Source organism: Danio rerio, chromosome 9, assembly GCF_052040795.2.
Source record: "Danio rerio strain M-AB ecotype USA chromosome 9, GRCz13ab, whole genome shotgun sequence".
NCBI lineage: Eukaryota > Metazoa > Chordata > Actinopteri > Cypriniformes > Danionidae > Danio > Danio rerio.
The window spans coordinates 40519543-40531186 of record NC_141029.1 but is presented as its reverse complement, the minus strand read 5'-3'; the positions used below and the strand labels follow the sequence as shown (position 1 = coordinate 40531186).

Here is an 11644-nt window from a genome sequence, read left to right as displayed (position 1 = left end):
CCTACCACATTAACTGTAGAAACTGTAAACTCTTTTTAAGGTAACACTTTATTTTGATGATTCATTTGAGTATTAATAGACTGTCTGCTTAATACCATGTTGATACTGATCCTTCAACAGACATTTAACTGACTATAAGAGACTTTACAGGTATGTCAGTTTACACTAACCCCAGTCTAACAGTCTACTTATAATCTAATGAGAATTAGTTGGCATGTAGATGCAATGTAACTTAAATTCAACAAACGGACCATCAAAATAAAGTGTGACCCTTTTTGATTGATCTAAAGAGCTTTTATGATTTCCTGACTTCAATACAGAGTAAACTGTAAGGCTCTTAAGACATCTCAACTGCTGGAAAAAAACTTGGTTAATATACTTGAGTTAAACATATTTAATTGTTGTTGTTTATTTCATTGTATACTGTTTTATGTATGACTCTGCATTCCCCTGTTCAAATCAATAAGAAAAGGTGGAAATCTACACTAACAACATTTTAAAAAGTGAAAAGAAAAAATCTGTGAAACACATGGTTGTTCACACTGACTGCAGAGTATTATTTATAAGAGAAGCAGTCATTTCCTGCAACATTGCTGACAGTCAGCATTATGATGCCTTAAAACAGGGGTTCCCAAACTTTTCAGCCCGCGTCCCCCAAAATAACAATGCCAGTCACTCGCGACCCCCAATATCCTCTGAGGTGGTTATAAATACAGAAACCTTGCATGCAATGACGCAGACACACCAATTAAATTTGTGTCAGTGCTTTAAATGTGCTAGAAAGTATAACCTGATGTTATAAAATCAAAATGCATCTGACGCTATTGCTGCCTTTAATATAATGTAATTACCCCAGGGGTCGCAATGCAATAGAACTAGTAACTATAAGCTACTATAGTAACTATATAGTATATAGTAACTATAAACGAATATTTTTTATTTTCAGTATAGTAATGGATAAAATGTTAATTCTTATGGTTTAATAAAAATAAATAGATTTTTGGAAATCACCAGGCGACCCCCCTTCATTGCCCCGCGACCCCTCAGGGGGTCCCGAACCCCACTTTGAGAACCACTGCCTTAAAACACCATGTTCACGTCCAGAAGTATCTGAATTTTGGAAAAGTATCTTCGGACTTTACTCCCAGGCTTTTGAAATGGACATAAAAATTGATGTAGAAATAGCATTGTTTGGATGGTCAGACCAGGCTCTAACTTGGCCTAAACATCAACAACTCTCCTTTATGTTTGGCATGGTGTTGGCCAAGAGAGTGATTCTGATGGAGTGGAAATCCACAACACCTCCAAATTTTTTTAAATGGTTAGCTGAAATGGTTTCTGCCCTCAAGTTGGAAAGGATACGCTTCTCTAGATTTGGCAAACAAAAGTTGTATGACAAAACATGGGGCCCCTTCCTTAGATGTATAGGTTATTAATGTTTCTGTAATATTTTTTTTTTCTGGTAATATTTTTTTTCTTCTCTCCACTTCCTTTTTACATGTTATTCTATTTTGTCTCTTATTCCATCAGTCTGGCTAAAATTTCTTTATTGTTTTGTGATGGTGCTGTAAAATTGCTGTTATGTTTGCTTGTGTTTTGGTGCATGTTCTAGTTAGTATAAGGTAATAACACTGAGACAAGTTTGTCAACATATATATATATGATGTACATTATTTGGTGTTATGTTCTTACAAAAACTTCTATAAATAAAGTATAAAAAAAAAAACACCATGTTCACAGGGTTAAAGAGATTGTTCACCCAAAAATGAAAATTTGCTCTATTTATTACTCACCCACAAGTTGTTTTAAAACCTTTATGAGTTACTTCTGTTGAACTCAACGGAAGATATTATGAAGAAAGCTAAAAACCTGGCTTTAACCACTGACATCAAAACAAATACTAAGTTAAGCGTTACAGGTTTTCAGCTTTATTCAAGTTATCTTCTTTGCGCACAAAAGAAAGAAAGTCTGACAAGTTTGGAACAAGTGAATGGTGAGTAAATGATGACAATGTTTGTGTCATTTTTGTGTAGTCAATCTGTGCATTTGTAACAGAATCTGCTACTTGCAGGTAATATTACAGTGATCAATGGCATAGCTGGGACTCGAACCAGCGACCTTCTTGCTGTGAGGCGACAGTGCTAACCACTGAGCCACCATGCTGCAGATTGTGTAAATTCATTTGAAGAATCCGACATGGGTGTCTTTGAAAGTTGCTTTCAAAAATAATTTGGCCAACAGATTGTTGGCGACTTCACAGTTTGAATGAACATGTCACGGCATTACTGTATTATAAGGTCAAGAAAAAAGTGCACATTTCCTTGACCTGAAATTCTCATGGTGCAAATGAAACAAAAGCACACAATGCTGTTCATGGATTTTCTTTTTAAATATTCCTCCAACACAACGGCACATTGAACCAAAATGCATGATTTGATTGCACATTCCCGAAACATTTGTTTTCTTCAGATTTTCCAGGAAAATAAGACTCAGTCCAAGTATAAGACAACTGCAGTAAATAAAAATACAGTAATTGCTCAATTCAGTGATCAGTCAAGATTATTATGTCCCATGTGTCCATGGTTTCAGTCCAGCTGGTCAGCAGGGCGCAGCTGCTTCATACTCAGTTGGACTGAGGATGGACCATCTTGTCTGTGGTGGTGATAAAGGAGGAGTGATGGTACCGATCACGGAGGGCAAAGTCTGCATTTTCCTCTGTCAGCTGCCGGGTCTCCATGCCAACAGCTGACAAAGACGGTGTCACCACAATCTGGTCCTGAAGGGCCCCATTTTGCCTAAGAAGAGAGGCCACTGATTGGTGACGTGAGGTTCAGTTTTGTATATACAATATACTATACTTAATACATTCCCCAATTTAAAGGAGATATTTTTTTTAAACATTTCTAAACATAGCAGTTTTAATAACTCATTTCTAATAACTTTCTTTTATTTTACTAGATATTTTTAAGACACTCACATTCAGCTTAAAGTGACAGTTAAAGGCTTAACTAGGTTAATGTTAACTAGGCAGGTTAGGGTAATTAGGCAAGTCATTGTATAACAATGCTTTTGTTCTGTCGCCAATTGGAAAAAATATATAGCTTAGAGGGGCAAATAATTTTGACCTTAAAATGTTTTTTTTTTTAATCAAAACTGCTTTTATTCCAGTCAAAATAAATCAAATAAAATTTTATCCAGAAGAAAAAATAATATATGGAATACTGTGAAGATTTCCTTGCTCTCTTAAATATGACTTGAGAAATATTTAAGAAAGAACAATACATATATACAACTAATAGGGGATGTCATGAAACATTTGGAACTGGAGAAAATCAGACTGTCCATAAAAAAGAAAGACAAATTCTATAAAATCTGGCAACCTTTCATGGATTAGTTTAAGGCTGGGGTTCCCAAACTTGGTCCTGGAGAGCCGGCACCCCTGGTTTAAAGATATAAATTCTGCAGGAAATAGTAAAACTGAAGAGGATTGGACTAATTTAGATTAAAACTGAAGGTCAGTATTTTGTTTTTATTTTTATTTATTCTGTTTTGCATTTATTTTATTTTATTACTATTTATTTTATTTTTGTATTTTTTTATATTGTTTTTATCTATTATTATTTTACTTCTGTATGTATTGTTTGTATATTGTTGGACCAAATATGTGAGTCGTTGTGTTTGAATGTTTAAAAAAAAAAAGGTTATTAAAAAAAGAATAACTATTGCACACAAGGGATAATAATTTTGCCCTCCACTGTATATAATTTGCTGTCTTTGACTTAGGAGCTCTCCAAATGAGCAAGCTAAAGGACAGCTTCAATAATCATAAAACTTTCAACACAGCAAAAAGACAACAGCTCTGAATTTGTCTTGTAACACCTACTCTCAATCTGAGCTACAGATGGCACAACCACAGGGCCAAAAAAACATGATCACCGACCATATGATGCATATCACAAACAAAATAGCATGGCTGGATCTTTGCAACTACATGAAAAACTAGCTGAATTTGAAAGGATAGTTCATCTAAAATACATTCACACTCAAGTGGTTCACAACTTTTGTGATTTTTTTTTTCTTTTTCTGATGAACAAAAAACAAGATATTCTGAAGAATATACCCCCCAACCTTCATCTTAGTATCTCCCTTTGTGTCCGACAGGAAGTGGAGGAAGAGCAAATGACAATTGCCATTTTTAGATGAACTATCCCAACAAGACAAGTCAAAAATATTCTATTATTTGCTAACAAGTGCATATTGAAATAACAGATGGACACTGCTATACACCAAAAGCTATGCGTGTCATTTTGGTTAAATCTCGGAAAATACTCAATATGCAACACAATATGCAACAGACAGACTTATATATTGCCAGATACAAAGACAGCACTGAATCATTTATAATCAGTTTCTGATATTATTATTGGACACATTTTTGTTTGTTTTATGCCATTGCTGTGTTATATAGTGTATTGAGAAAACATTCACTAAAATATCATGACAAATAACAAAAGACAGATGGTCTTTTACTGTGCCATCAGATGCTCCATGGCCACACAGTTAAAATAAACATCATACATCATCCTGAAAATCAAGTGCCTATTCGATTGAATACGATCTAATACCATACCTCCCCAAATTATGCAGTGATGTCTTGAGCCACTTGAAGAAGCTGAAGTGAGATGCAGCACCTGTGGCAAGAGAACTTATTTTACACCACACCAGATTCAGCCTAATGTTGAAAAATTCTCTTTTTTGACAAATTTAAATGATTGAAATTATTATCTTGATATTAAAATGTCCCATACACATGCAAAACAAAGAAGGGAAAATGCATTTCAATCATCTTATAAGTAGGCCCACATGGAATCTGCAGACTTTTGCAGGTTTGTATCTCATCGAGATACATCCAATTTATTCAGTTTTTTGCTTCTGTAATATTATTGACTAATATGAAAATGTTCACTTGATTTATTTACACTGCGGTTTGTAAAGTAATGCTGTCTGTCTTTTAGGAGATATATTACATGAGAGGCTTGCTTTGTTTACCAAATAAGTGGATCAAATTGGATTTGCATTGTAAACATTAAGTAACAGTTAACATGCTATTATTTTCCCCCTGATTTATTCAGTAAGTCCCACCTATTTGCACTACATATATTATTAATAACAGCTAGAAAGATAATTACAGTGAACTGGATGAAGACCCGCTAATCTACTTTGACAGAATGGACACAGAGGCTGAAACAGATATATATTTGAGAAAATGACTGCAGATTTGCAGTTAAAATCAGATCTTTTCCAACAGACCTGGGCATTAATTGAAACAAACTTACTTGATCTTTGAAAGGCTGTCAGGGGCTTTATCTTTGTTGTTGCCTTTATATTGGAGTTTTTTTAAATCTACTTTTCCCCCCTTTTTATGTTTTTATCTATTTTTATTTTTTAAAGCTACCAATATTATTTCTCTATTATTATCATTTCTATCAATGATTAATTTCTATCTGTTTGTTTCTTTTTTATTGTGATTGTAAACACTGTAAGTAAAGGTATTTATATAGTATGTTAATAAAAACTTTAATAAAAACTTAGTTTAAAAAAAGCTATTATTTTGCATTTTATATATTAAGTTTATATATATATATATATATATATATATATATATATATATATATATATATATATATATATATATATATATATATATATATATATATATATATATATATATATATACACACACACACACATAAATATATATACATATATATTACATATATACATATATATATAAATATATATATATAGTTGAAGTCAGAATTATTAGCCCCCCTGAATTATTAGCGCCCCTGTTTATTTTTTCCCCAATTTCTGTTTAATGGAGGGAAGATTGTTTTAGCACATTTCTAAGCATAATAGTTTTAAAAACTGATTTATTTTATCTTTGCCATTATGACAGTAAATAATATTTTACTTGATATTTTTCAAGACACTTCTATACAGCTTAAAGTGACATTTAAAGGCTTAACTAGGTTAATTAGGTGAACTAGGCAGGTTGGGGTAATTAGTCAAGTTATTGTGTAACGATGGTTTATTCTGTAGATTATCAAAAAAAATAGCTTAAAGTGGCTAATAATTTTGTCCCAAAAATAGTTTTTAAAAAATGAATAACTGCATATATATATACACTATTCAACATAAGCAGTACTCTGAAGGGTTTGTTAATTTTTTTCCAGGGCACCTGTATTTTATCATGAACTTTTTTTTACATTTTTCAAATATTTTTCAAGTTGAGTTACTGTACCTGTTGGCAAACCTGGACTTGTTGTTCCAATGTAGATAAAGAGTATAAGTGCAGCTGAAATGTTAATCAAGGCGTACATCCACTGGATAATGAACATTATCATAAAAGAACACAACGCCTGAAGAAAGACCAAAGCATCATTAGAAGATTTGATTTAATAATTACATATTTTAACTTTTTTTTAGTTTGCAGTAGGCATAATAAGATAAATTTGAACAAACTTACACCAATCAACGAAACCCAGGGGTTGCAAAATCTGGCATAAACTGAACTTTGAATTGATCTGATTTCGGATCCTTCAAGATTTGTTTCTGAACCTGTGAATAAAAGGCATAATGGTGAAATACCACTGTGATCACTCGATCGAGTAGTTATGTAATGTTTCCTCTTAATAATTACATACCATTCCTGTCTATCTTCTCTTTTGGAAGCTGTTCAAGTTCAGCCGGGCCAGAATTAGGCAAGGACAGATTCATCTGGTTTCCCATTTTCAGGTCAGACTCTATCAGTCCTATCTGGCTACTGGTATCATCATCCAATCCAGCAGCTTGTTCCAGCTCTCTCTCATCTTTTCCTTTATCTAATGGTGCATTGCTGTTCAAGTCCAACCCAAAACTATTCATCAGCATTTCTTTAGCTGGAATCTTTGTCTTCCTGCCTCGGGCTTTAGAGGCAGGACTGGCTCTCTGTTCTTCAGTGCTGGGCAATGGAAATATCTGGTCCATGTCCTTGGTGAACTGCAGCAGTGTCCCGTTCACAGGGTCACTGATGGCTCCACCGCTGCCGTAACGGGGGTGAGTGCTGGACACCAGTGATTTTCTGGAGCTCGACCTGCTGATCAGCTTCTTCCTTTGCTGGACTTGCAGCTCGTAGGTTTTCACCACACAGAAATAGCAATAATCAATTACGCTATAGGTTAGCATGAAGTTAATGGTGACGATAGGAGCCAGGACATTGACCTGGCCGATGAAGATGAAGCCCATGGTGATCAAGCTGGTCAGACAGATGGCGGCCACAGGCGTCTTATTGGGCCCTCGCTAGGAGAGAGGGAATAGAAAAATATGGCTGTGTTAATGTGCACTGCCTACACTGTAAAAAAGAAAATTTCATTTATTTACAGTTGTGAATTGCATTATGGGATGTTGATCTCTGCTCTGTCGACTTTTGATGTTGAAAATTCAACTCTACGTTTAACAAAGTAACTTTTATTGACATTTTACTAGTTCGAAATAACAATGTATTAGAAATTAGGCATGGGCCCGTATAAGATTCTGACAATATGATAAGCCTGGATAAAATATCACTGTTTCACGGTTTTTACAGTATTGTGATTACTGCGTTAATATATGTTCTTTGTAAACGTCTGGGTAAAGAACAAAAACTTTTTCCACCTTTGAACACAATACATTTTATTTTGAGATGCTTTTAAAATATTTCAGAACAGTAAACATGTCAGGCTAAATAATTACAATGTATCGTTAACTTCTGCTGTCTTTATTAGTTTTAAAAACACAGATTTTTTTTACAATTTAAAACGGCATCTTTGGATTTGTTTTGTGCTGGAGACACTGTAACGTAAAAAAAACCTTACATACCTTAGGAACGGTATAGCAGAAAATGTTGTCGGTTTTAAAACCTTGACTTTTCAAAACCCCTGTATACCTTAAAAACAGTTATCGTCCCATGCCTGTTAGAAATATATAGAGAAATAATTCTGGAAAATAATATGTACAGGCAGTTTATTACAAGGCTTTTGTACTGGAATATACAGGATCAACGCAGACAATATATCACTTTAAACTGTTAAAAACATTAATAAGTCACTTTTTCAAACTTTTCAAGGTTAAAAGTTGTTGGAAGGAAGATGAATATCTCATAATGCAATTCAATAGCATAAACAAAAGGAGAAAATTAAAAACACAAATCACAAAATATGGAAAACTGCTAATTTAGAGGTATATTTACAGTATTGTTTTAATTGTTTTATTAAAATTCATAGGAAGCTAAACTGATCTTAATCGAAGTCCGTTATTCTATAATCTTTGTTTCAAAGCAGTGCATAAGAGGCAGTACTCATTCAAATTTCAAATTAAAATATTATAATTTAGAACTTTTTTGTTGTAGAAAGTTGGTCAGAATAACAAATGTTTTCATATTTTGTGTTTAAAAATCAGAGTTATTCCACCAAATATTGATTTAAATACTAAAAATTTAAATAAACGTGTGTAAAAACACAGCACTTTTGAAAAATGGCTTAAATGTCAGCATTTTTATATTAAATTTGGAATAAATGTCATCAATAGTTTACATATTCAATTATTCTAGTATTAATTGGAAAGCAAAAACAAATAAATGTTGTACAGTTTAGGTCTACTTTATTAAAACACCACATCATGTCATGTTTTGAAGTAGTAATAACTATTTTTATCTAACAGATCAGCAGATCAGCAACTAAACATGTACAATCATCAATGATTGCACATCAGTCTCATCTTAAAGAGGATAACCCATCACAATCTTTGTTTTTATGTTAATCATTACTTAATAAATTAAGCTAATGACATTTATAACTTAATTTGTAAAAAATTTTAACACTTTTATTTAAGTTAGTTTAATATAATTTAGGTTGAATTGCCTGAAAGTTATTTTGATTTAACTTAAGGCAACCAGTCATTTTTTTAGTGTACATTTATCAGCTGCACATCCATGATGTTAAATCTCCCATTCCACCACATCCCAAAGGTGCTCTATTGGATTGAGATTTGGTGACTGTGGAGGCCATTTGAGTACAGCGAACTCATTCAAGAAACTAGTCTGATATGATTGGCGCTTCATGACATGCCGCGTTTTCCTGCTAGAAGTAGCCGTCAGAAAAGGGGTGTACTGGTCATAAAGAGAGGAACATCGTCAGCAACAATATTCAGGTAGGCTGTGGCATTGACACAATGCTTTGTTGGTACTAACTGGCCCAAAGTGTGTCAAGAAAATATCCCCCACATTATTTCACCACCAGCAGCAGCCTGAACCATTGATACAAGGCAGGATGGATCCATGCTGTCATCCATGCTTGTTGATGCCAAAATCGGACCCTACAATCGGACTCATCAAGTTTTTCAGTCTTCTGTTGTCCAATTTTGGTGAGCCTGTGCGAACTGTAGCCTCAGTTTTTAGATGACAGGAGTAGCACCCGGTGTGGTCTTCTGCTGCTGTAGCACATCCGCCTCAAAGTTTGATGTGTTGTGCATTCAGTGATGCTCTTCTGCATATCTCGGTTGTAACAAGTGGTTATTTGAGTTACTGTTGCTTTTTTAGGGTAATTAGGCAAGTTATTGTATAACAATGGTTTGTTCTGTAGACTATCGAAAACATAAATAGCTTAAAGGGGCTAATAACTCTGACCTTAAAATGGTTTTTAAAAAAAAATTAAAACTGCTTTTATTCTAGCTGAAATGAAACAAATAAGACTTTCTCTAGAAGAAAAGATATTATCAGGCATACTGTGAAAATTTCCTTGCTCTGTCAAACATCAATCATTCATTTTCTTTTTGGCTTAGTCCCTTTATTAATCAGAGGTCGCCATAGCGGAATGAACCGACAACTTATCCAGCATATGTTTTAAGCAGCGTATGCCCTTCCAGCTGCAACCCATCTCTGGGAAACATCCATGCACACTCATACACTACGGATAATTTTAGCTTACCCTATACACCTGTACTGCATGTTTTTGTACTGTGGGGGAAACCGGAGCACCCGGAGGAAACCCACGCGAACGCGGGGAGAACATGCAAACTCCACACAGAAATGCCAACTGACCCAGTCGAGGCTCGAACCAGCGACCTTCTTGTTGTTAGGCAAAAGCACTACCTACTGCGCCACTGTGTTTATTTTTACATTTATTGAGAGCACATCATTGTAAAACTGCCATATTTAAAAACTAAAATAAGAATATCCAGCTCTATTTTCTGTGTGTGGATGCTGAGGATGGTTTCAACAAACTAAAAAAAAAAGAAAATACTAATCTCTCCACATGTAGGTTGCAATTTAATGTATCTAATGGTGAGAGAAAGGCAAAAGTTTTGTACTGCAGCTTTAATTTAACATTTTGATGCATTTTCGTTCACATTATGAGTTTGTCTCGTATACTCTCATATCTTTCACCCTCTTTAGTTTATGTAATAAGTGAGTGGAAGCATCCAATTAAAACATCCCAAAAAAAAAAAAACTCTCGTCACCTTAGACCAGTCATTACCCAGATCCCATAAGTCTCTAGGATGGAGGTACTACTACTGGCTGGCACACATCCAAATGCAGCAGGGTTGGTCTTCTGTGAGCTTCCTGCATTTGTTCTGGGACTTTGATTCAGGCAGAGATGTCTCGGGTGAGCTTGTAGCTCACAGAGAGGGGTCAGACAGAGCTCAGGCGAGGGAAAGGGTGTGCTGTGCCTTTTGAAAGACACAATTGTTACAGTTCATTCCTTTACTTTTTTTTTTTTTTTTTGAAGAGCACTCGGGCACACTATAATTAGGAACTCATCCTGCCGTCTGTGGAGCTACTCGGTGAGCGTGAAAAAGTAAACAATTAATTTAAAGTGGCACAAAGTGGATGATAAACAAATGCTGGATTTTACTCGTCATCCAAAGCGTTCATACAATCATTTATTAGTATCTGAGAACACACCCTGTAGTAACGTTCCTGCTTTTCATTTACATCAGGGGTGGCCAACCCTGTTCCTGGAGAGCCACCTTCCTGCAGATTTCAGTTGCTACCCATATCAAACACACCTGAACCAATTAATTAGGACCTGAACACCACGTGATAATCACAGGCAGGTGTGTTTGATATGGGTTGCAACTGAAATCTGCACAAAGGTGGCTCTCCAGGAACAGGGTTGGCCACCCGATTTACATCATAGAAGACCACTTGTTATTAAATATTATTATAAGGAAATATTACAGGTTACTAGTTACTTAGTATTACCTTATTTAGATTTGAACTATTTAAAGGACTTTATTAATGTAATGACATTGTATTACTTTTATACCAAAAGTTTTTAACTGTTTTAACAACATTCAAACCAGCCAGGGAAATGTTCCAATACAATAGTACTGTTAGACTTTCAAAATACTTGATCTCTTGAATTTAGGTTATATTATTTCAATTTTAAAGCACAGTCACCACAAAATTACGCTTGAGCACCTCTTTTTACTCTAAATACAGATGTAAAATCATAATTTATAATCATAAAACCATAATGGACAGTTCACCCAAAAATGAAAACTATCTTACCCTCAAATGGTTCCAAATCATTATGAGTTTCTATTGAACACAAAAGTTATTTTG

General features: G+C 34.5%; 1 protein-coding gene across 5 annotated transcripts in view; it reads right to left on the bottom strand.

Annotated features, from left to right (window-relative positions):
• Nucleotides 1–2370: 2370 nt before the first annotated feature.
• The window catches only part of slc12a8 (solute carrier family 12 member 8), a 39493-nt gene continuing 30219 nt past the window's right edge, over nucleotides 2371–11644 (bottom strand). For 4 of the 5 annotated variants that reach the window (XM_087265719.1, XM_087265716.1, XM_087265717.1 and 1 more), the window contains exons 10-14: nucleotides 6708–7341; nucleotides 6530–6621; nucleotides 6305–6422; nucleotides 4631–4691; nucleotides 2371–2795 (exon numbers count right to left, since the gene is read on the bottom strand). In XM_087265719.1, coding sequence (XP_087121845.1) covers nucleotides 2624–2795; nucleotides 4631–4691; nucleotides 6305–6422; nucleotides 6530–6621; nucleotides 6708–7341 — 1077 coding nt within the window. In that variant the 3' untranslated portion in view covers nucleotides 2371–2623. The remainder of the gene's footprint in view (nucleotides 2796–4630; nucleotides 4692–6304; nucleotides 6423–6529; nucleotides 6622–6707; nucleotides 7342–11644) is intronic. The other variant, NM_001128277.1, reaches the window with a different exon arrangement.